Source organism: Marmota flaviventris, chromosome 4 (assembly GCF_047511675.1).
Source record: "Marmota flaviventris isolate mMarFla1 chromosome 4, mMarFla1.hap1, whole genome shotgun sequence".
In the NCBI taxonomy this organism is placed as follows: domain Eukaryota; kingdom Metazoa; phylum Chordata; class Mammalia; order Rodentia; family Sciuridae; genus Marmota; species Marmota flaviventris.
Genome location: NC_092501.1, coordinates 38,956,618 through 38,983,520, shown reverse-complemented (window position 1 = coordinate 38,983,520; position 26,903 = coordinate 38,956,618). Strand labels below are relative to the sequence as shown.

General features: G+C 43.1%; 1 protein-coding gene across 1 annotated transcript in view; it reads right to left on the bottom strand.

The window, feature by feature from the left end:
• Grid1 (glutamate ionotropic receptor delta type subunit 1) overlaps positions 1 to 26,903 on the bottom strand; it is a 711,129-nt gene that overhangs the window by 37,904 nt on the left and 646,322 nt on the right. Inside the window, exon 13 of the mRNA XM_027939978.2 lies at positions 6,530 to 6,725. Coding sequence (XP_027795779.1) covers positions 6,530 to 6,725 — 196 coding nt within the window. The remainder of the gene's footprint in view (positions 1 to 6,529; positions 6,726 to 26,903) is intronic.

Below are 26,903 nucleotides of genomic sequence, written 5' to 3'. Positions count from 1 at the left end.
CCAAATTAAAACAATGATGAGGTTATCTGTTCACACTCACTCAGCTGGCTATAATTTTGCCAAAAAGTTAAAATTGGCTACAATTAAGGCATTCCAAGACTGGCGATGCCAATGTTGGTTGGGACGCCCAGTAACTGGGACTTACAGTTACATAAGCAGTGTATTACAAGCTGGAGGGTTAAATAGCATGACCACATGGGAGGTACTTTCACACCACATTGAAGGGCACTTTCACACCACATTGAAGACACATCTACCCTACTGCCATCCACCCTACTGCCCAGGAATTCCACCCTTTTGTATTTAGCAAAAATGGAAACATATCTCTACACAGGACTTGTAGAAGAATATTCATACTGTTTTATTCATAATGAAAATATGCATTAATTAGAGAATAAACAAATTAAGATTTCTTTTTTTTCTTTTTAATATTTTTATATTGGGGATTGAGCCCAGGGTTGTTTTACCTCTAAACTATATTCCCATTCCTTTGTATTTTGGGATAGACTCTTGCTAGAGATTTATTCTTAAAATGGAATATTACTCAAGGAAAAAAAAGGAAAGGAAAAACATAGTATAATATTGATATCCACAACTTCACGGGTAAATGTCATAGACATTTTGTTGAGTGAAACAAGCCAAACACAGATACATCTATTCTATATAGTCCATTTATGTGAACAACAAGAATGGGTAAACTTAATCTGTATGGCTGGACACCTGTGCTTGCCTCAGGGTGGGGGGTTGGGTGTCTAGAAAGAGAGAAGGAAATTTCAAAGGTTCCATATACCTTATTTGGGGGGTTGATTATACAACTGTATGTAACTGTCTAAACTCATGAGATGCCAACTTTAAATGTGTGCTTCTTACTGTATGTCAACAATATTGAATGAAAACACTAAATGCCATTTGTTTCCTTTGATCTTATTTTCTGAACATATGGTAGATGCTAAGACAGTGTGATGATATCTACTGAATGCATACCTTAGGCTGCAATCCACACTGGATGCTTTCGACTTTATGCATTAGTAAACTCATATCTAAGCTGGGCAGGCTTTTCTGAAGTCTCACAGATGGTTCAGAAAGGTGAATTTACTTGCTCAAAGCCATAGATCAAATCAGGTTGAATGTGGAATTTAAACTCACATTTCCTAACTCTTAGGCAAAAAACGACTGAAACTATATTTCTTGAATGGATGAATATGTGAATAAATAAATGAATCAATAAAGAGAAGAGACCATCAATCTGTAAAATGGAAACAGTGCTTTTAAGCAGGTACCAAAGGTATAGGACGAAAGACTACCTGACATGAATGGCTGGGAAGGAAAGAGGCTATGGAATCCCCAAACCACATTGATTTGGAAGCAGAGAAAGGATGAAACTTGGGTCTTGAGACACACTGCCACTGAGCACTGCTGTTGTCTCCACTGCAGAAAGCTGCTGAGGGGTCAGAACTATACCCTTCCCATTATCTGGGGCAAACCTTCCTGATCTTTGAATCAAGAACTCCCCCAAACACAAAGAAGTACCATCCCATGTAGACCTCTCCCCTTCTCAATAGAACTCCCAGATGCCACTCCAGGTGCTGCCTAACACAAGGCCACCCTCCACGCCACACTCCTTTGAAACGGAGGGTGCTAATGGGGAACTGAAGTTCCTATCTTTCCTTGGAAGACTGCAGTCCTTCCAGGACCACTGTTCCTGCCACAAACACTGTCCCTGACACTCAGCAGCGATTGTGGGCAATGAAAGAAGCCTTCCTCATGGAGCAGAAAGGAAGAGGTTGGGAACAAATGCTGGTGAGGAGAGGTGGTGCCAGGGCAAGCGTTAGATCGGTGGTGGAAATAAATAAGATTTGTGGGCCCGTTTTTTCTCTGCATTTGCATTCACACTTTATGACCTCAGCGATATTCACTGAGTGGAAAAAACCATCCTCTGTGAAGACTGCTGGCCTCAAAAGCTACTTCCTTCTGAAAAATACTATCTCTAGCCACAGGGTCTGAGACAAGCTACTCATCTATTTATTCAAAGAGCTCAATGAGCTGTAAAGATTGACATTTAAACTATTAACACTATATTCTAGTTGACAATGTTATTAAATATTAGGTCTGATTTATGGAAAGGCTTAATCAATTGGTAGTCCAGGTCGGCTTGGCACTGCACAGAAATTGGGTTATGCTGGGTTTTACTTGATAGAGTTGATCAAGCTACAAGAAAAAAAAAAGAAAGAAAGAAAAGAAAAAACCCACCAGCAGAATTAAAGTCTGATTTCATGTGACACAGTTATTATCATACAAATTTGAACCACTTCCAGCTCAATCTGTATTTCATAGTTTCTCCCAATTGATAATTTTATTAATTTGGAAATCAAAAGATAAAATCACATACTTAAATTATCTTTGCTATGACACATGGAAGGAAGGAAAGGCTTTTTAAAATGAAAGCCAGGCACATATCTTGCTACTTTGGTGTGAAAGTGGAAGGAAAATAAAAGTACAAGTGCAGACTATGCAAAGAAGCAGAAACACACTGAGGGACAGAGTCACCAAAGAGCCATTGAAAATTAGAAGTGTGATTGTCCTTCTGTGGCTAAAGAATTTTCCAGAAGTCCCATGGTGGGTAGCTCTTCATCTTTGCCAGGATGCCTGCACTGCACAGAAGCAGGCTCTGAGATTTGGAGAGACTGCTTCTACCTGAAATATTAGGCTCAAGCCCATTTTCCCACTGGCTGGCTTTTTCTTTCTGGTTTCTGGATTTAAGTCATTGTCCTCACTTAGGGAATGACCATCTCCAGTCTGGTTTACTCAGGCTGCACAGGAACTTATAAGATGGTTGACTCTATTACCTGGGGATGCGGGGAGGGACAGACAGCTCTATAGACAAAGGAGAGAGGAAGCATTTCAGTCCAGTAGCTCATGAGGAAGGAAGATTCTAGAATACATCCAAGAACTTTTTCTAATTAAAAAAAATGCAGTACACTTCATTTTCTGACAATACTATAAACTTGCTTTTATGACACTAGTTATAAAAACCTTAACATTTGTCTAGTGCTGGGAGTCATGGTTTTCCTTGGAGATTCAAATGCAAGAGAAAAGTCTGTGACCTCAAAGCCAGGTCAGGGTATATAAAATGATTATGTCGTAAAAGGAACACTTCCTATGAACTGAAAGAGATCAGATGCTGCATCAGGAAGCTATAGGTATTGGTAAGGAGTCCTTTATTTGCATCCTTCATTATTTACTTTTATACTGACTTATTCAGTATAAAATATATCCTTTTTTTAATTCAGTGAGATCCTAAATACCACCAGATGGTGATAAATTTCTGATGTGACATCAAGAAACCAGGGGCGAGCAGGATGAGAAGGAGGCATTTACCAGATGACCCAACTCCAGATTTATCAACCTCTAGGTGGGAGCTTAATGCTGTATGTTTACCTTTCTCAAGGCAGGCATGTAGATCTTGCAAAAGAGAAAAGGGATGGCGTGCACAGGGAGCCAAACTCCGCCCGACTTGGTCTAGGTTTATTTATTTGGTAAAGCAGGTAGGTGCACAAAATGGTATTAATCACAACACTTGCTTTAAGGCATCTGTCCATTTGTGCAGGCATGTCCCTCTTGTATAAATAAATCATTTACTACTTATCATAATGAGAAATGAAAAATAAAAATAAAACCCCTGCTAGTCTAAACCTAATACTGACTCTGACTTACATCCAACAATATGTTTCTTTCCTTCCTGTTGCTCAGCATATCCCATCTGGAGCAACCACTATGGTGAATCTTGTATTTTATCATTACTGTGGATGTGTATGTGAGGGTGTTTTATACATTTTTAAAAGGGTGTGATAGTGTACGTTATTTTTTATTAGTTGACCCATATGAAATGGCCTATCATGAGTTTTTGCTCAATATTATTCTGCTAAGATTCATCCATATTATTCAATGCAGCTGTAGTTCATTCATTTCATTGCATATAATATTTTTCACGCTGTTAATGGTCATTTGGATCACCTCCAGGGTTTTGGCTCTATAAGCAATGCTACTTTTTTTTTTTTGTCTCCAGGAGTGCATGTAGACATTTATTTTGGGTGAATACACAGGATTTGAATTGCTGGGCTGTAAGGTACACAATATTCTATTTTATAAGAGAATGACAAACTCTTTTTGAAAGTAGTTGTACTGAATACACTCCCACCAGCAATTAAACACCTGTTACTCCACATCCTCTTCACCACCTCTCATTTTATGCCAGTCTAATTGGTGTAAAATGATATATCTTTATGGTCTTGATTTGCATTAGCAGATCACTAATGACTTGGAGCATCTCTTTCTATGATTAGCAGCCGTATGTATTGCCTTTTCTGTGAAAGGCCTGTGCAAATCTTTTGCCCATTTTTTTATTAAATTGTTTGAGTTTTTCTTACTGATTTATAAGTTCATGATATATTCTTGATATTAATTGAATATTGGTTATATGTGTTGTATATGTCCCCTCTTTAAAGTATCTTGTGATAAAGTATCTAACTTTCCGAAGAAGTGTTGTTTTTTTTTTTTTTTTTTTTTCTTGTAGCAAGTTGCAATGAATCTTCATAAGATCCTCTGTGGATGGAGTATAGGCTTTCTCTGAGATAAAGAAGGCTGGAAGAGGGAACTCAAAGCCCATTCGGCCTAGGCCTCACACTTGCAAAAGGCTTCAATCAACTTTGTGTTCACTGTCTCTAAATGAGGTCACCTACAACTACAAAGACTCACTGTCAGGGAAGAAAGGAGAACCTGCAGCTCTAGACTAGAGAGCCATCTTTTGTGCTGCACTGAGAATTAAGAGGGTCTAATAAATCTTGTGAGCATGAGAATATCACAGTACATTGAATCATATCACTCTGGCTAAATGTAAACATTCAAAAGTATAACATTTTTATATATTTATATATAAATATCTAATATATATATGTCTTTAAGGAGACCCTCCAAAAGGAAATTGCCCAGGCTTCTTTCAACTCTTAAGAAGCCCCAGACAGGGAGAAAAGCATGTTCCATTCACACTGTTGGTGAGTTGTAGAATTGGGATTCACACTCAAATATGTCAGTCTCTAAAGCCCAGACACATTCTGCTATTCAACACAGCTAAACAATAAGGAGAAGTCCCTCAAACAATGACTACTTGAGCACCTGTTCCCAGTCCCAGGACCCATAGAACTGAGGCCACACTCCACCCTGATACCCATGAGCTTCCCAGTCAAGCCTCAGGCCCTGTACTCTGGATACCCTGAAGCTCTCTTGGGAAGGAGGGGCTAGCAGTTTGCTAGGACACTTTTCCTCTTAAAGAGCAGGGCAGTGAGCCCTGGTAACCCCCAAATTTTCCCCAAGCTGTTCTTAGAAGCAATAAGGTCAGATAGTCACTGAGTGGAGGGAAGCATAAGAGAGAGAGAGAGAGACAGACTAAACACACACACACACACAGATACAGACAGACAGTATATGAGAAAAGTTTCCTCAGAGGTTGGGAGAGCATAGCATGGAGTAAGAATGAGAGGTGACACTGAGGCAGCTGAGTAGGGAGTAGCTACAATGCTCGCCCCAAGGCTTCATATATTTTCTGGACTCCTCATGAATGATTTCAGTCACCTCATGTTGGGAGTACCTGGACAGAAAGATGCCTCCATCAGCATCATCCTTATGACACTTGCCTTCATCCTACCTCCTTCCTCTTCATTGATCTTCAAGGGCTACTCAGAAGCATGTGGCAGATGAGTGCCAAAACCTCAGCTTGGACCCCGAGGAGTCAAGGAGTCAGAGACTAACTAGAAGTCTGACAGTATCTCTGATCCTTATTTGTATTATGGGATAATAATGTTCAATGCAGTTTATTGTAGGAAAGCAACTGAAATAAAGGAGCAAAGTTGTATGCACTGCTGAAAAGGGTGATGACCTTTATCACCCTTCTTCTCTGGCTCTGCCCTCTTCCCACTTGTTCCCCAGAGGTTCTGCCCAGTGTATGCTCCATGTCAGGCTTGCTGTCCTTAATGCTACCTCCAAGCACACCTCTTCTTGACAGCACAACCATGAAGACAAGCCCAGCCTACTTGCCAGCCCTTCCCCTGTGTGTGTTCTTCACTATCCCAATACCCTGGCTGACCGTGTGCCCACCTCTCCTGCAGCTCCTCCCCTTACTCCCTCCACCTTTCACTCAATACTCTGCTTCTGCTTTTGCCAAGTGCTCTCACCTGTGATGGGCAGGTACCTGTGTACTACAATCCCTTGAGTCCATGAGGAGAGAGGTCCAGGGCTGTGGGTAAAATGCCTACTCCCCTCTGCCCAGCATCCCTTAGCAACTCAGAAGGTTCCTACTAAGCAGCCCCTCTGCTTCTGCAGCCAAGAACAGGCATCTACCTAGAGAATATGATGATGGATTGCCTTGTAGATAACAGTGCTATTCAAAGGCCTCTAGGCAGGTACATCTGGCTTCAGGGATAGCCACACCATACCCCATCGCAGCACATAGGCCCAGGCACCAACTCCTGCCTACCTTCCTGATGCCTTCTGAGGGATTGGACACACAGTTGTCAGCCCCTCCATTCTTGCTGATGGTCCTCCAGAGCTCAGCAAATGTGCTGTCCTGTTCCAGGGGATTGGTGCCCTTGGCTCGGAAGTACTCATAGACAGCAGAATCCCGGACGGTGCCATATGATATCTCCACTTGTTTGGACAGGTCCTGGAATGTCCTGAAATGTAGAAAGGCAGCAAAGCATGGGTCCATGCTGCACACTGCACACCGCAGGGCTATAAATGGGCTGTAAAACCCTCTTGAATTCTAAGCCCCACCATGTTCCACAGTCCACATTCCTCCACCCAATGTCCAATAGCACAAGTCCCTCAGCCTAGAGCACGACTTGCCTGGCTTCAGTATATCATAGGTATGTGTCCTTTGCGCAGATTAATTCAGTACTATCATATAAAGCCAGTTCCTGCACTGAGCTCGAGGAATAAAATAGGTAGACATGATTCCTGCTCTCAGGAAGCTCAGAGTCCAACTATAGAAATAGGTGTCTAGACAAATCATCACAGCATAAGAGTCAGGGCAACACAAGACATTAACTACTGAAAGTCTTGAAATTGAATGCCCAGAGAGGCTGTGGCAGGAAAGAACCATGTCAGAAAGACATGATGATCATGACAATGACAATGACTGACAATGACTAGTCCTTGACACTTGGTGCTAGTGTGGGGCAGATACATACTATGAGGCTGGGTCAATTAAAAAGCATCCCTTTCAAAGCTTGCAGATGGGCTGGGGTTCCAGCCAGTTATTGACTTTGATCACCAACCTCTACCAATCTGTTTTTCCAAAATATAAAGAAAACCGGATTTTTACATGACACCTTATGCTTTTCAAATGTCGGCATTATTTAAAAGATGGTGAAGATTAGACAAAACACTTCTGAGGGCCTGGATAGGTGGAAGAGAGGTGGTCATTGTGTTAGGTGCAGGCTGGAGGGGCACAGCGTATCAGGAAGACCCCCCCCACCTGAGAACAGACATCTGAGCTGGGGATGGAAGAAGAGACTTCTTTCTGGAAGTAGAAATGTAGATTCACCTCAAATTAAGATGGGGGTCTGTCCCAATAAACCCATCTTAGTTTGAATATGTCATTAAATTTAAAATGTGTTAATACCTACCCTCCCAGCTTAGCTTAGCCTACCTTAAACACCCTCAGAAGACTTACATTAGCCTGTAGATGAGCAAAATCATCTAACACAAAGCTTATTTTAGAATAAAGCATTGAATGTTTCATGCAATTTATTGAATATCTGTAACCAAAAAACCCTGGCAAGAGAGCCCTGATTCCCCTCATGATCACATGGCTGATTGGGAGCTGCAGTGCCTGCTGCTGCCCATCATCCTAAGAGAGGATCATACCATGTACCACTAGCCCAGGAAAAGGTCCAAATTCACAATTCAAAGTGCAATTTCTACCAAATGCTTATCACTTTCACACCATCATAAAGTCATAAATCCCTAAGTTGAAACATTGTTAAGTCGAGAATGTCTGTAGTCAGAGCAGGAAGAACCAATTTGTACAAAGTACATACTTACCCCTGGAAGAGCAGTACCCAGCACAGTGTGCTAAAGATGTCACATGCAAGACAGATTTGCAAAAGTCAGAAATCCCCATGGGGATCCAGGTTCTCTCCAAGCTCCAACCTGATCACTCCTTACTTATTTCTCTTCTAGAAGTCTCAGTCTCTCTTCCTCCCTCTCATCACTACCCCTACATCTCAGTGAGTCACCTTTCCCAAGAGAAGAACCCATCTTCCCAGCCTGACCTACACAACCCTCCATCTTCCAGTCTCATCTCTGGAAATTGTTTCATCCTCACACAGCACCAGAGCCTATCTTAAATTGAGAAATGCCACCCACTCCCCTTCTATGTCACCAGGCCATCCAACTTCCCTTTGCCTGAAATCCCTTTATCTCAATCATACGGCTATTCTCTTCTACGAGCCCCTTGAAGACACAGCTGCTGCCTTTCCCCGTGGGAAGCCATCCCCATCCCTAACCTCCCTCTGCTTTCTCCACACCTTGGAGCCTTCTCAGGTAGCATGAGATCACTGGGATTTCCGAGGAGAGCATTCCAGAAAGAGGACAAGCAGGGGCTCTGGAATCCAGCTACCTGCCTTGCCTCCTAGCCCTACCATTACAAATACTGCAGCCTCCCTGTGCCTCGTTCTCTAAATATTAAAATTAGGAACAGAAGCAGAGCCTAAATAACAGGGGGTTACCAAGGAAGATGAAATGGGATGTGTCTTCAGCTCCCAGAACAGTGCCTGATTCAGTCAGTGCTTGGAAACCAGAAGCCATGATTCCCAGGTAGCACCATACATCTGAGTACCCAGGAGATTGTAAGAATTGGGAAGACTAGAGCTGAAGCAACCCATCTTTGCATCTGTGGTCTGGATGCAGCTCTGATGGCTGCCTTCCTAGCTGGCACAGAGAAGGGCCAGCGGTGAGTGGAATGTTTCCTCCTGTTTTGGAGGCACATCCCATAGCATTCCTTCAGTTCCTGCTACATGACCCAAAAACAGAGCTCAGAATTCATTTCAATACATTGCGGATGAAAGGAAACATAACAAATTCGATGAAGGAATCTTTCTAATTATTGTTCATTATTTATATCTAATTGAAGCAAGATGTTCCTTTGCTTGAAGGGCCCCAAGGGTTGTAACTCTGTCGTAATTTGCCTGTAATGAAAGGAGGGGAATTTTTTTTTTTTACCACATTTAAAAAATTTTTTCTCATGGTAATACAAACAAACACAAGGCTTTGATGAATGGGAAACATCAGGATGAATTACACAGTTGAGTCTAAATACTGAACTACTCTAAATTACTGCAGTTTCCCTGAGTATGGAATGAATGCATAAGTGCCAGGGAGCTCTGCACTCCTGTTTCATCCATGCATTTGAAATGGAGATTTCCTCTCTAGTCTTGGTATTTATTCACAACAGCACCCATGGCCAGAGGCTTGGGGAGCATCTCTGGATGACAAGCAGGCAACCCGAATGTTTATGGTGCTGTTTCCCTTTGTATTCCAGTAGGCTCATTGTTCCCATCTCAGAAAATCATCTTGATCTTCCTCTCCCAGTCTCACCACCAAGACCCCACGGCCTGATCCATCACCTCTCATAGACACAAACTGTGCAGAGACATCTCTATCACAGATGCACACTCCCTCTTTAAAAAAGGGTTTCCAGGCTCACTAGCATAAGCCACACACAGTGGGTGCTACCATAATATTTTAGGGTGAATAAACCTATGCAAGATTATCTGGGAGGTTGGAAAAGAGGATCCAACTAGTCATACACCAAAGCCATCCTCTCCCTGGGCAGTCTTCCTCTTGTCAGAGTACATGGTTTTGGAAGGAAACCATGCTTCAGGGGAGAATAAAGGAGAGCAAGGACAGCCAGCCATCCAGGTTGCCAAGCCAATGCTGGCAGTCAGCAGAAGACAGATGTTGAAGCCAGATAGGATGCCCATCCGAAAAAGCGAAAGAAGCTTGGCCAGGAGGAGGTGGTGATGGCAGCACACTAAATTCAGCACTTCTCTGAAGCCCGTCTCTTCAGCTACAACTGCTAACATGTATCCAGGCACTCGCACCTCAGGGAGATGAAGGATGTACCTGCCTATCACAAGTGGGGTTTCTGTAAGCATAGGGCACACCTTGCAACCCAATAAAGTCATTCCATCAGTTATTTTACCAATAATTTCTGAGTGTCTACTAGATAAGGCACAGTGGCACCTAGAAGGTGGATAAAAAGTGAGCATCCTACAGGATTTGCAGCAGGAGATGGGTGAATGATAGAGAAATCAACCAAAATTATTAAACAATACAAGTGGGATGGAAATACAGGTTCATATGGGGCTCCCAGAGACACAGGAGGAGCTGTTAATCCTTGGCCAGAGTTAGGGGAAGCCTTCTTAAAGAGGAGGTGTTAAGCTGAGCCAGAAGGATGGGTGGAGCAGCCAGGTAGAGAACCAAGGTGTAGGGCATTCCAGGAAGAGAAGAGATTACCAGAGAAGGCCCTGGTGTGCAGAGAAAATACGGATCATGTGGGACACACATCATGGGGCAATTTTTACCAATTAAAAAGACTGGCAATTTTACCAGTTAAATAGGTCTAGGAAACTGGCAGACCTGGATGAGGGTCCTGACTCTGAACACCTTATCTGTTTGACATACTTCAGTGGTTCTCCAAGTGGTTCCCAGATCTGTAGTCTCACTAACACCTGGGTCCTTTCGAGACATGCACATTCTTGACTCCTAACCCAAACCTATGGAATTGGAAACTCTGAGGCTGGCACTCATCAGTCTGTGATTCTAATGGATCCAGACCCACTGACTGAGGCAAGTTATCTATGACTGAGGTATTAGTGTTCATAATTCATACCTATCTCACAGGGTTGGCAAACACTAATGATTACAGGCATGTACCCAGCACACAGTCAATGTTCAATACATGCTGCTCCTCTGTTAGACTACCAATAAGTAGCCCAAATGGAATCATCAGGGCCATGTGATAGAGTTATGGATACTGGCTGGGGTGGTTGCACCTTGATGGAAGAAGGTGTGAGCAGGCAGCGTGACTCACTTTCTAGGATCAGATGTCCCCATTGAGCCACCTATCTCTTCAGTAAGAAAGCTGAGGCCCATCCATCTTTTTCTACCTCACTATCAAGATACATACAAATGCTTCTTATTGGCATTTAATAGTGTGTGGCCTTATTAACAGCACATACTTTAGGTACCTAGGATAAGTAACATGATGACCTTGGGAAGTCTAAACCTAGGCTGAGCATGGAGACATCCAAACTCCACTGGCAGGCAAGACCTTTGTTTCATGGGAAATGATGGGACTGCTTCAGAGTCCTCCCTAGGAAAGTAATGAACATCTGGAAAAGAAACTGCTCAGGAGGAATGGCTTCAAAAGTATTGCCCCCAGGAGCCCAGCTGAGTCTGGATTGGCATGTGAGGCTTACCCCATCACTGTTTGCTATGCCTCTCACTTTGAATAACATTTGATGTTGGAATCCTCCCATGGCAAAACCTACCCTCTCCTGCAAATTTACCTTTGGACCAATATTCATTCAACTATGCTCTACTAAAACTGGGTTTGGGACCAATAGAGGTTGCTTCTATCTCTGGATTGCTGATTTTGGGGTCACCTCCAGCTGAAAGCATAGCTGACACCTATGAGCACATCAGACTATCTTGGCAAAAGGACTCTGCAAGCATTCCTTGACTCTGATGCAGTTTCCCCCCATTGCACATGCATCTCCCAGAAGTCCCACAAGGTCTCCTTTAGCTGTAGCCAAGGACAGTCCCCCCAGCTCAGCCCCATCTCCCTCCCTTCCCACACCTTTCCCCATAAATCAATCTTACTATTTCCTAGATACATTTTCATTAACAAAGAGATAAATGTGTTTGCAGCATGAGAAAAATCAATAATACAGAATTTATAAACACATCTTTGCATGTTAACAGAAATATTTACATTGGCAATGGAGATAAATACACTTGCAACAAGAGCAGAATCAATATACAGTATATGTAATACAGATTTCAACAACTATGGGGATGCCCTATCATGAGCCTGACAAATCTAAATCCTGAAGCCCTGTTATTCTTTCTGAAGGAGAAAAGAAAATAGTGGAGTGGCTCAAAAGACACAGAAGGGTGGGGAAGTTCATCCCTATAATTTGAAGCTGTCTTAACTACAGTGAGCAGATGGGTTTACTATCATTCCAGCAGTCTTTTCTTTCTGTCTCATGTTGGATTCTACAAGAGATGATGTTGCACAAAGCAATTGAACCTGACTTGCTGGGCTTCCACAATCTGCCCATGGATCTTTCAGCACCATGAAGCATCCACTGCCCAGTTTCACTCCTCCTGGGTTTCTCCCCCAGGGTTCCTCCCCCATGTTCTCTCATGTCTCCCCCCTCTACCAGCCTTTACCCATGCAGTGCAAGGCTTTCCACGTGCCTTCCTTCTTTCATCATTCTATTTGCTGAGCACCTGTTTATGTGAGGGCTGGCCCCGGAGCTAGGAATAGGGCAACACAAACTTCCCACCTTGTGGAGCTCAGATTATTGAGGTAGAGAGAGACAAGCACCATCAACCAAGCAACACAATAATGCTGGGGTCAGTAAACTTCTTAGAAAGGGACATAGGTGGGCTCTGACAGCCACATACATACACTCTGTCACATGTCTCTCCCCCCACTTTTAACTTTAAAATGTTTTAGAGAAGAAAAGCAGTCTCAATTTTCAGGCAATAAGAAAACAGTCTGCAGGTCTGAAGTGGCCGGTGGGAGCAGAGTCAGGTAACCTCTGATGTTATGTATCAAGTGAGGAAAAGTAGCAGGAAGATTAACAGAGCAGAGCAAGGGTTACAGAAAAAAAAATGGAGTGAGTGACAGGGCAGAGAAGCCAGGACATGTATTCTAGCTATAGGAGTTGACTCCTAGGGTGTGTGTTTTCTTGCACCAGTAAGAGAGGAGCCAAGAAGAGCCCACCCACAGAGAGCCCTGCAGAAGTCATCCTGCCTAGGAGCAGAGGAAGTGAAGCTCACAAATCAGTTTCTCCTACTCTGCAACCTTCCTCCACGCCTTCTGGAAAGCCCCGAGTAAGCCTGTGCTGGGGTACACCCAGGCTCCCTGTATCCAAAACCTAGCCAGGGTGCGATTCTGAGTAGCCAGCGAGTAACTGCAGATCCAAATCCCAATTGGGAAAAACTGACTCAGTAACCCTGCTTGAGGACACTTACTGACCCACCAGGATGAAAGCCAAGTGGCCCATGACAGGAAAACACATGCTCTCCTAGACCACAAAGCCCTTCTTCAAACCTGAGTGCGAATGCCGCCTCAGAGGCTCAGCTACTGGGTACTTCCTCCCTCTTCCAACTTCCCACCACAGTTTTCTTTCCAAGTATATTTCCTTTAGACTTAATAATGGTAATAACTATTTGATAATAATAATAACTATTTAATTTGTAATTACTATTTAATAATTATAATAACTTCTTACTATTATTATAATTATGCTCTCATTAGTTATTGTTTTAAATATTTTATTGTGCCTAATTTATAAACTAAACTTTATTGTAGGTGTGTATGTATAGGAAAAGCAGCATATAGAATTCTGGGTCCTACCCTTGGTTTCTGGCCTTCACCAGAAGTTTTGGTCTGTATGTTTCTCAAGTAATGGAAGATTATTGTACCGCTAGAATTAAAACATGCTCTAAATAAATCACTAAGATAAAATAAAAACACCTCTAGACATTTATACATAGTATCCATTTTCATTCTGATAAAATACAACCATTAATAGATGTAGACAAATATTTAAAAAAAACAGGAGGAATAAAGCAGAGGACAGCTGACTGTCACTTCTTACAAATGTATTTCTGTAAAATTACCATTTTTATCATGCTATAAATAAAAATGTGAACCGAATGAGTTTTAAAATCCCTCTGATGCCCAACCATCAGTCCTGGGCCTTGGAACATAATTCTGTGCTCTCCTCTGTCCTTTGTGGCCACCGGCTTTTCTAATGGCTAGAGAGTTGCTCCTGATGCATCTAGAGGAAGGAAGCCTCTGTTCTTCCCAGCCCATCAAATGTCATCCAGCCATAAAATAAACTCTACAAGGACTGGGGTAGTTCCATTTTCAGTCCCTAGAGCCAGACAAACACATCCAACTAACCCCGAAAGGACCAAGGGGGACCCAGAGAGACAGGGCTGAGAGTCCCAGGCCAGGCTCTTGGACTTTACCTCACTTCTGCTTCTTCTGCCTGGATTCAGTCCTGGCCCCAAAGCAAACAAGAGTGGCCCTGTGTGAGTCCCTGAAAGGTGGGCACATGCATCACATGTTTCTTATTTGCCAAACTTGTCCTAGACATGGAAGTGACCAGGGCTCAGTAATGAACACCTTGATGAGGTTAGGTAACTGTGAGTCAGGTCCTCACATATGGTCCATATTCAACAGTAAGTTGAATCTGGGGGTCTCTAATGTGCTTGGCAATGACAGACTCTGTCTGGAAGCCTTCTGCACCTCAGCTTCTGTCTCCTCAACCTCTTCACAGCTACCCTGCTCATGGGGTGTCCTCCCAGAGGATCTCCTGCTCTCTCAAGCCTGAGTCTTCTTTCAGGAACAATGTATGAGAGGAATCAGCTCAGCTGTCACGTCCTCTCAAAAGAGTGAGTCCACACCTACCGGGTCTATAGTCCTCGATGCTTTCTGGGCTGAGCCCCATATTGATGTTTACCCTCTTATATTCCACATGTTACCTCCCTGACTCAACTGTGAGCTCCCTTGGGCCATGGACTGTGTTCATCTCTGGATCTCCTCACCCCACATGTGGGCTGATAGATAGCAGTGCTGAGTTCATGTTTTCTAGAATAATCAAATCTAATTTAAACTAACTCTGTGTTTATAGCTAAAAGGCTGAATATGGTGAAGGTGAATCCAGGCTGGAGACCAGCATGATGATTGGTCTAACCTTAGAATCACTAACCTCCTAACATCAAGTAGACTTGATATTGCCTGGCAATCTTCTAAATTTCCCTGTGCAATTCATTCTCCCACTCTCCTGGATGACTCTTAGATAATGACCCTACTTATTATTATTTCCTAAGAAGGTAGAAGCCATCAGTAAAGAACTTTGCTTTCCTAAATAACTCTCTTTTCTAAAACCACCAAATGCAAGCCTGACCTCCTTTTAAACCAGTGGCTCTGCCCTTGCTCCCATTTATCTCTGCTTCTGTTCTCTCCTATATCCCAGACTTTCTTGCCTTCTCAAAGTACATTGCTCTTGCCGTTGTCACCTCTATCTCCTCCATCACAAAATTGCTTCTCTTTACGGATCATTTCCATCAGCTTGAAAACACATACATCTTCTACCTTAAAAAAAAAAAAAATTCCTTCTTTGATATTGCATCCTCCTCCAGCCACCCCTCCTGCTCTCTGGAGAGTTTTCTACAATTATCATCTCCATTACCCTCTTCTCATTTCTCACCATCCTGTCTTACTCAAGTTTTCATCCCACCACTGAATGGAAGCTGCTTTTGTGAAGGTCATTAATGGTCTCCCAAATACTGCAGCCAGTTCCCAGTCCTCACTCTAACTCCCACCTGCAGCATTTGGTGGAAACATCACTTCATCCCTTCTGAAACTCTCTTTCCTTTGGTTTCTAAGCTGTCATTCTAGTATCTCTTCTCCCATCTTGCAGTCACCTCCATATCCATCATCTTCCCCAGTTCTCTCTTTTCATAGACTCTGAATCTTGGAGGGTTCCAGAGCTCAAGAGTCAGATTCTTTCTCTTCTCTGGTGACAGTGCTTTTGCCATGTTCTCATCAAATCTATTGGCTGGAGATATATCTGTACATTAGTGATTTCAAATGTACCATTCCAGCCCTGACCCACCCCACTAACTCCAGGCAACTGCCCCTGACAACTTTATTTGGATGGCTAGTAGGTACCCAGTACTTAACTCAAGTACTTAAATTGCAAACCCCCAAACCCAGCAACAAACCCTCTCTTCATCTAGTTCTCTCACCTCAAAGCAGCTCTATTTGAAATGCTGAGGCCAAAAGTCTTAGAATAACTACCAACTTCTCTCTTTATTACATATCTCATGTACAATTTCAGCATATCCAGTCTCTTCTCCTGTCAAGAGAAATTCAGAATCTAATCTCTTCTCATCTCCTTCACCATGAGTCATTCTACATCACACCAGGATATTAAGGTCATCTCTTGAATAGTCTGCTTCCACCTTTAACTCCTATAGTCTATTCCCTGGGAGGAAGCAAAGCTTTCTTTTGAAAATACATACCAGATCATATCATCACCTCATTGTTCAAAACCCTCCAATGGCTTTTTGTCTCTCAGATAAACATACAAAATCCTCTTGTGGCCTGGAATTTCCACATGATCTGGACCCAATACCTCTGATCTTACCACATCTGCCTGCTTGTCCTCCTACCTTGGGGTTTCTGTCATTGTATTTTATCCTCAGTCTAGTATACTCTTCCCTCACATCTCTAATTGGCCCACTTTCTCTGTGTCTTGAGTCTCTGATCAAATGTCACCTTCTCCAGGAGCCCTTTGCTGACAACCCTACATAAAACACACACTCCTTAAACCACATGATAAAAAATAAAGAAACATATCAAAGCTTGACATGGATGGCTGTTTAAAGTCAATGTTCCCCCTTAGAATGTGACTTGTCTGTCCACCTTATTGCTGTATCACCAGCACCTACACCTTGGGTGGTCAACTATCCAAGTTTATCCAGGACTGAGGAATTTCCTGAGGTGCAGGAATTTTAGTACCCAAACCAACAAAATATCAGCCAAATTGAGATAATTTGCCTCCTACCCAAACAGCGTCTGGCACATGGTAGACTCTGCAACGAACATGGGTTATATATAAGAATCATATTGAATATATGAATTAGGCTAAAAGTTGCCTTCAAAACATCTAAGTTGGAAATTCTGTTGGAAAAGTCTTCATCTTGAGTCAACCAGTCTCATTTCAGGATCAGAGTTTGATAGGTCATCTGCAGAGAAGCAGGATTAGCAATGACTTGAAATGCTTGAATTGAAGAGATTTGGCCCTGGACCAGGAGGCCAGCATAAACTCTGCAGGTCACAGCCACCCCTGGAACAGAGCACTAAGGAACCTGGGAGTCAGGCCTGCAGGGTTCATCCTCAGGGTGTTGGTACTTCAAGATCTAGCTTCTTCATATACCTAATGGAAATCCACGTACACTGGCTGAGAGAATTCCCCTGGGGACACAGCTGCTCCCCTGGGAACTGGTTCCCTAACACTCTGTGGAAACCCTGCAGAAGCAACCCTGCCATCAGGCAGCATCTCCATTCTAAGAGTATGGCTGGCTCCCAGGTCTCAACATCCGCAAATATTTGCTGCCACAAATCAATACAAAAGCAGGATGCACCATTAACCTTTAATATATCAGTGCTGGGGCTCTTAATCCATTATGAGACTGTCATAAATGTGACTGAAATGCAAATCAGAATAGCAACCTTCTGGGAGGTTGTGAAGGTGCCTTCCCTCCCTCCTGGCAGCCTGACTCCCCCTCCATTCCAGAGCAACAACCCAACTCTCTTGTCTCCCTGCCTAGTTGTTGTTTGTTTATTTTTTTTACCACTCTTTCTTCCCTCTTCTTCTTTGGAGATGTCTGAGTCCCTCTACTATGTCTGCTTCCCCAGCAGTCACTTGATAAGCATATTGAGCTAGAAGAAAGACACAATAATAGTAACTCCCACACTCTGCTAATGCTTCATTTGTGTTACCTTATTTAACCTAGCAATAATCCTCTTGTAAGGTTATTATCCCCCACCCCTCCTTTTACAGATGAAGAAACAAAGGTTTGGGGGATCAAGGAATTGATGGGAGGTTACAGAAGGAACGAGCCAAGGAATTGTCTTCACTATCAGGGCTGCTCACCAATACACCTCAGCATCACCCAGTGGAGATGGTAAGTAACCCACTGCCAGGTGGGGAGGATTAACAAGTACACCAATGATTAATAGCCTCATGCAAAATGCACCAATAGAATTAACCACAGAATCATGGCAACAGGATCTGGAGCCTATCCCAGTTTGACGTGTGAAGCATTGGAGGGTGGGGCAAAGACAAGGTTAGTAGGAAAGGTGAGGCCAAGGAGGGAGCAGGGAAAGTGAAGCCAAGACTTAAAGAGAAAGAGAAAATTGACACATAGAGGAGAGGATTGAAGAGGTTCTGGGCAAAGGTAGCAATATTTTCTTCTGATCATGGATGTGTGTAAGAGAGTGAAACATACTGGGAACTACTTATATTTTACTAGGAGGAGCAGAAACGGTAAATAACTAAGAAGCATTAAGGATAGGATAGAGACAACAATTACCCATAAAATACTTAGCAGATAGTTATAATGGAACTGCAGAGGTGCACAGATAATGGAAAAATGATGAACTATCAATGCTTCCCAGACAAACATAGGGTCAGAGAATGAATGAGATGAGCAGGTGGCTTGTCCTGTACACTGTACAGCAGGGAAGCTTTACTCTGGAAAGCATGATATATGCATTTTTAGAAAGAGCTGGGGGAATAGCAGTAGGTTCAAGCGCCCATGTGCAGGTCTGGGTGTGTGTGTATGGGTGAGTGTGCATTGCAGGGCCCCGGGTCAGGAATAGGAAAGGAATGGCAGAGGAGGGTTTAGCTAGAAGACCCATACTCTCAGACTAAGAAAAACCACTCACTAGGACAAACTTTAAAATAAAGGAGTAGTGTTGGTAGAGGCAAAGCATCCTCAGTAGTGGGATGGCACCCCATAGGAAGCAGATTCGTGTGACAGAAAAAACAGCAGCAGCAGCTGGTGCAGAGGTTGCAGCACAAGAGACACCTGCACACCTGAGCTTGTTTATAGATCTGGCAATCAGTACTCACTGTGCAAGAAAACAGACTCGGGCCCTTCCCTCGTGGGAAAGCTGGAGAGAAAATACTAGCGCACACAAGCCTATTATTGAACAATGCAAAACCAGCTGTAATTAAATGTGAAGCTATATGATGCTACCCGTTCTGAGTCAGCTTGCAGAAAAATCACATTAACAAGGATACAGACTCTGGGGGAAAGTTTAGGAGAGAGAGTTTGGAGGATAAAAGTGTGTTTGGTATTGATGAGTCTTGTTTGTGGTCATAGGATAGAAGGAGTCCTACTTTGTGCCAAGTGCTGTTACAGGGATTGGTTTGTTTTATTCTTTAGAGCCACATTTTGTGATAAGTTACTCTTCCCACCTTACAGATCAACTATGAGGTTTTTGGAGCTGATGCATGCTAGGGCCAGGTTGTACTTGCCTGTCGGTCAATCTAATGCCAAGAATTCTCAGGCCTGCATCTCAAAGATGCTTAAGAGATCATCCCAAACCAGTTCCAATTAGAGATGATGTTCATGTCATGGACCATTCAGTTACAGCTGATTTTTTTTTTTTTTTGGACAAAAGATTTCAGTGGCATAGTTATCTATGCCAGGTGCCAGCCTCACCACCCCAGGAGCCCCACAAGTCAAATGACCTCAGCCTGGCAGTCTCTCTGGCCAGGCCGGCATCATCACAGGCATCATTGGGAATCTGCCTGTGACCCATCATATCAACACTGTTTGCAGCTGCAATACCAGGATGTTGGCAGGATGGAGTATGGTCCCATTTCTTGTTCTCTGGATAATTATTCATTCCATTAACTTCTAAGGGTTTGGGCAAGACACCAGGATAACTGTGATGCTGTCCAATAGTAGACTATCTGATGGGAGTAAAACACCCAGCCAAGGAACTAGGCAAACTACTATGGGAAAACTGTTGGGAAAGTCCACTGATGGACCCTGGCAGTCTCTCTTTCATAGGATTGTCCTAACATCCATGGAAGAAGTCATCACATTCTCAGGACCCCAACTTCCCCAAGAACTGGAGACTTACACCAACTTACTCAGAACCCTGCAGCTGGTGAGCACAAAAGCTAACTATGTAACCCATCCGTACTGGCTGCAAAGCCTGGCTCTACACATGAGCAACATGTTATCTCTTGAGAAGCAAGAAAAAATAGGGGACTAACATGGTCCAGTCCATGTATTATCATCCTGAAAGTCCAGGGCCCTGCACTTTCCATCTCTGAGGGTGCATGCAGACTGGGGTGGCAGTGCAGGGCAAAGGGGTTCAGAACATAGGAGTGGGTTGGTACTTTGGATGCCACTCTACTGCTTCCTGCCTCTGCAGCCTTGGATGAGCTCCTTAACCTCTCTGTGCATCAGTGGGCTCATCTACAAAAGCACTGAGAAACACTCTGTGAGCATTAGCTATTGTGACAAGCCTCGGTCATCCCAACTAGTAAATGAGAGAATCATGTTATATAGTGCCCATAATGGTTTGGCAGGTCCAGAAGTGATTGGTTTGACTGGCATGGTGTATTTGGTTTAAATTGGGTGGTTTTAGTGGCATGTGATCTCTGGATCCTCCCAGGCCCAGCAGTTTCTTTGCTTTTTAGTCCAACATTTATATTCTCTGCCTGACCCTGTAAACATTTGCAGTGGAAACCCCTGGACAAGATGATCTGTCAGCTCTTCCCCTGCTGTGATATTTCATCATTCTGTGGCCTGGACTGGAACTGAAAATCTTATCTTGTTTAGGATTCTCTCTTCCAACAAAGCAGCATCATGGACTGTTTTCTCTGAAACGTGGCTGTTTTCTTTGAAAACTGGAGTCTCATTTTGCAGCGTCTACTGGGACTCAGAGCTACATGGGGAGGATCTCACAAAGAACAGACCTGTAGCAATTAAAACCAAGTCACCGGGAGCTTTGCCCCTGCAGGGCACTGGCAGCTGCTCCCCAGAAGCAGGGCCCCAGGGAGCTTGCCTCCAAGTCATACCAAGCCACAGCCACACCACACCCAAAGAGGCCAAGTAAATTCACCACCTTCAAAGGCATCAGCTCAGATGGATTTGGATTTCCTGACTCAGTGACATCATATTGCCCCCATAGTACCGTGGGGTAGAAAATACTGGATGCAGAAAAGCAACCACAAACCCACAGCAAAGCCAGTCCTTTCTCAGCGGGACAAGGGGGCTTTCAGCAGCAAGAGTTAGCAGTGAATTTTCATTGGAAGCTGCTGCCATTCTTCAAGAAAAATGAGCATCTCCCAGGGACCTTCACAGGCCTGCATCATTCAAAGACAGTTCTCTCTGGGCCTGCTGTCTGTCCAAACAGAGCTGAAGCCAGAAGTAAGGTTCTCCTGAAATGTACCACTGCCACATTCACAGGTTATCTGTACCAATCAGGACAGAAGCTGCCTCCCACGTATCCTGGGACTTAAGGCCTGGGGTACCACGACTAGGATGCACCTGGATTTTTAGGTACCAAGAGTTGCTCAGCAAACATTGCATCATGATTTATTTGAGTGGATAAATGATGCATAAGCCACATGTCCATACTGCCTCATCTCATCAAAACTGTTTTGCAGTCCATTTCTTCTATTCTGGAGGCTCTAGTCAGGTAAACAAACAGGGATGTTTACAGATCTCTATAAAGGCATTTCTGAAAATATCCTTCCTGGGTTTGGCAAGACAGGATGGAGAAGAAAAGGACAAGAGGGTGGTTGACTTTTGGAGACCATCTGGAAGGAGAGGATTCAGATGTGAGGACGGTTGGCTTCACAGGCCGAGTGACCACACTGAAAGGAGCTAATGAGTTAGCCAGGGGCAGTGGAAGGGTCAGGGCCATCCCAACAAAGCTTGCCTCTCTTCAGCTATGCCCACTGTGTTCTGTTGCCCTTCAAGAGTCCTCTGCCAGTCCCATTTGGCCAGTGCCAGTGGGAGACGGCCTCCCTTCTCCTTCCAAACCATCAGACTCCTCTCCTGGGGGAGAGGCTACGTTCCCTGACACCTGAACTGAGCCATGGACAGCATTCTTCTGATGTTAGTGCCCTTTTGGGAAACGTGGCTGACCAGAACAGAGCTGTGTCCTGTTGGAGGAGGTGCAGTATCCAGCCACTTGGCTATGACCAAGATTCTCTATGGGGTGTGGCAATGGATTCTCACCATGGTGCTGTCTGGATAAATCCTTCTCTGATAAATCCTTCCTGGCTCCCAATCCCTTCAGGACAAAGCAATCTTCCAAATGCCACTCTCTAGGCCACACAGGGCTCATCCTCCAGTACCACCCCAAGACTTTGCATTCTGGACACAGACTGAAATTGTTCCCCTCAAGCCCACAGCATTTTCTCTCACCTCTGGTCATTCCCATCCACCAAAGGAAACATTTCTAAACAAGCAGACAGCCCCTCAGGTTGTAGGTCTTGTATGACATATCACTATATTCAGGATTCTACTGAACACCACCCCCCCCACACACACACATTATGGGTTGATTTGAATCCCCATGAAATAGATAATGCTGGAGTTCTAACCCGCAGTACCTCTGAATGTGACCTTGTTTAGAGATAGGGTCTTTAACAGATGTAATCATTTTAAATGAGGTCATTAGAGTGGACCTTACTACAATATGACCAGTGGCCTTATAAAAAAGAGGAAATTTGGATGCAGACACAACATACAGAGAATGTAGTTAATATAAAAGCCACAAAATTTCCAAAATAGCAAGCCACCATAAGAAGCTAAGGGAGAAGCAAGGAATAAATTCTCTACCACAGTCTTCAGAAGGAAACAGACAATACATTCAGCTCAGACTTGTAGTCTCTGGAACTGTGAGAAAATACATTTCTGTTATCCAACCCACCCAGGAAACTAACACAGTCCCAACATGCTCTGAATCAAAGAGATTTTCTTAGGTACAGAGCTATCTTGCTGTATTGTATTGAGTGACTTGTCTGCTGCTCTGAATTGCCAACTGCCACTCCGTGAAGGTGGACACAATGTTTTTTTTTATTCATCTGTTTATCTCTAGGACCTAGCACAATGCCAGGCACATCAGAGCAAATGATCTTTTCATTGTAGAAATGTCTGAATGGTGGATGGATGGATAGAAGCACAGATAAACAAGTGGGATGTCCCCCGATTATAAGCAACTTTTGCAATATGGTCATGCTACTGAATACTGTTAACCTCACAATGCCCAGCCTAACCCAGGTTCAGAATGTGCTCAATGACTGCCTGATATGTGAATGAGTCAATTCACCTGTAAAGAGATATCTCCTGTAATATAAAAAGAACTGTACCCTCTAGCTCAAGTTCATTTCTGGTGCTATGCTCCTTGAAAGGAACCTTTCTATAAGGAACTATCACTCAATCGTGATAAACAATACAGCCAGAATGCAGAGCTGAGGCCCAGGAGGAAACTTCTGAGAGTTCCAAGACCATAACCCCTTGAACAATAGTATGAACATCCACAAGGTCAGGTCCTCTGGCAAGAGGAGTCATGCTTTCCAAGAACACCTACTGTCTGTCAGGCACTGTGTAATATTCTCTGTGTAATATTCAACCCAAGAGAAGCAAGTAAGATCATTTCCATTTTCCTGTGAGGAAGCCAAGGCACATAGGAGAAGTGATCTGTTTGTGGTCCTGTAGCCAGAGACAGTGTGAACAAAGATTTCTGCATAATGGTATCTGAATCGAAAATGTACATAACTTAAAATCAGAACATTATTTGAAGATTAAACTTTAAACTTTACAATCTATGTTTTCTGTTTTTTAAAAAAAATCTCTTGTGATGTCTGCAAGTATTCAAGTCTTGTTAATCCACAGGGTTCAACAAACCATTTTCAAAGTCCAAACCAACTATAGCTGAGACACAAGCATGAAGACACAGTCCCGAGTACCTTGGAGGTGACAGTGGCTGTAATATTAGAATGTTTCATTTCTTTTAGGGGAAATGAAAGCCAAGAGGCTACAGTAGGTCCCCTCTCTGCTTGCAGACTTTCCTTTCAACTTTTCAACTTGAATGTTTTATTAAGTGATACATGTCATTGAAAAGCATTGGCTTTGATTCAAGCAAGTTTGCATTTGAATCCAAGCTCTGATACATACCAGTTGAGTGGACTATTTCTCTGCCTCAGTTTCCTCATCTACAACAATAGTTCAATGTAGTAAAAATTAAATGATAAAATTTATGGAAAGCACAGTCAGTTCCTAATACCACACAGTTGTATTGTACAACACATTATATATAGATATGTATTTTTAAAAAATTTATATATACATTTATATTTATGATTATTTATATTCACACAGTTTGTCTTTCATAGGTTTCACATCTGAGGATTAAACCAACTATAGGTTGAAAATATTCAGAAAAAAAATTGTATCTGTACTGGACATATACAGGCTTTTCTTGTCAGTGTTCCCTAAACAATACAGTGTTCCCAAAACAATACAACACCTATTTGCATGGAATTTGCTTTGCATTTGATAATGGAAGTAGTCTATTATAGGGGGTGCATGTAGGTTACATGCAAAGTCTACACCATTATATATATATGGGATTTGAGCATCTTCAGATTTTCATATTGATGGGGTGAAGTCTTGGAACCAGTTCCTCAGTTATTGAGCGATGGGATAAATGCACACACAGAGAGAGTATACAGCATATTGTACAAGAATGGTAATCCTTCAATAAATGCTACTTATTATTTATTTGTTATTTCACGTCCCTTCAAGGGTCAGGGAAATGGATGTGACTGATATTTCAGTAGATTCCTTCTATATTGAGCAATTACACTCTGGTTTCCTTTCCACATAAGCAAAGTACAGCATTTTCATGGTCACACCTGGACAGTGACCAACTCTGGGGCTCAGGACAAAAGACACCAACACACAAATCCAAAGCCCTCTAAAGAATTACCCTGGTCTACACTGCCACATTTTCCTCCTCCTTTCTGTGATCCTAAAGGGTTAACATGGTAATTAAAGCATGGGATACTAATTCTTACGATATTAATTAAAGTGAAACCTGCAGATGGTGTTTAATAACAACTTAGTCCCAGCAGGTTCCAGGCACTTTACCTAAATCAAACATATCATAAAGTTGGCATGAAAATTACAGAGGCTGGCCCTGCCACATCTGGCCAGGGACACATGTTTTCACCTAGAGTGAAAGTAACAAACCATCTCTATTACTTATGCAGATGTGGCCTTAAATTGTTTGACAGTCTGATTCCACCCCACCATCTTCTAGAGCCAAAAATAAAGGAGTATTGATTGCAAAGATTAATAGCAGAGCTCAAGAAGGAAAATGGTGCAAAACACCTTTTTCTCTCCCTTCGTGATATAAACGCCTGCCACCCCTGCAACCTAATTTTGTCACCCAGCACATGGGAGTGTATTAATTAAAGTGACACCAAGGACAGGAAAATCTGAGCTCTTGGGTGATGACTGGAAATACATAAATATGCATCTCCAGGCTGTCTCAGGAAGGGAGGCAGGTTGCCAGGAAAGATCAGCATAATTTCTCTAAAGGGAGGGCAGGGAGGGGTGTGCACGGCTCACCCCTGGAGGTCAGGACTCTGGTTCTGGCAAATGCCTCCCAACACAAGAAAAAAAAAAACCTACACAAAGAGCAACTCCCTGATAGCCCATCTCTTTTGTAAGTAATTAGACCATCACTTTTGTAAATGTCCCCTGAGAAGGCCTGGTATGTAAATAATAGTTAATGAATATGTATCATGCACTAAATTTTCAGAATACAAAGGGCCCCCAACTTATAATACTTCAGATTACAGGTTTCTTTTTTTTTTTTTTTTTTTGGCTTTACCATGATGCAGAAAAGAATACATATTCAGTAGAAAATATACTTGGAATTTTGAATTTTGAAATTTTCCTAGGCTAGAAATATGCTATAGGATACTGGCGATGCTGGGCAGTGTCAGCATTTAAATACATTTGGACGCAGGATATTTTCAATTGGGGGGCGGGTTATTGGGATGTAACTTCCTTGTAAGTTGAGGAGTATCTATAGTAAGAAACATGGTAGTACAATTTTAAAGGTGAGGAAACTGAGACCCAGTATGGTTAGTAAATATGGATCAGCCAGAATTCAAAACCAGGTTTGACAAAACCATATCATACTGCTATGATAAAAGAAAAGGCCTGCAGGGTCAGGGTAAGGGTGAGCAGGTGTTTCTCAGGGGACTGTTTCATGGGGGGTGTGGGAGAAACCTCCCTCTAGGCTCAGCACCTCCCTCTGTAGGGCTATCCCCCACCGCCCCTCCCACCTGTAGAGTGTCCAGGGGCTCTGTCTCCCCTTCCAGGGAGGCTTTGCATCCCAGTGAAGGGCAGGTATGTCAACCTTGAGTGGAGAAGTAAGACATTTCATTCAGATTCACTTGGAAGGCATGAGGGGATTGGCGGTTGATTTTAGAGATGCTCATGTTTGCATTGTCTTAAGTAGGTCAATTTCATTGCAATCAATAAATCAGTTTCAACAGCCAACTGTGCCAATAACCAACAGCATTCCATGATTTCAGATAGTTTGAGGGGATGTGGCCTCAGCTCATCCTGAGCTCCCTCGCCATCATTACCTGTTGGGGATCTTCCTCTGGACATCCAGGGACATCTAACACTTAGTTGATCCAAACAAACCTCACTGTGTGATCACCGGAGCTGGTTCCTTCCCTCATGTCCAGCCAGGACCTGGGGTGCCCTGCCTCTCATTTCAGCCTTTCTCCCATCTGTCATATCCCAACAGGCATGACCAAATTGACCTCCCAGAATTTCTCAGATGTTCCCCCTCCTCTAACATCAGTGCTACTGCCCTAGTTTAGGGAAATTCAAAGAACATTCATTAGGCTATAGAGAGAGAGAAATAAGCACAGACAGAGAGGTGCAGATATAAAGAGCTGAGTTTT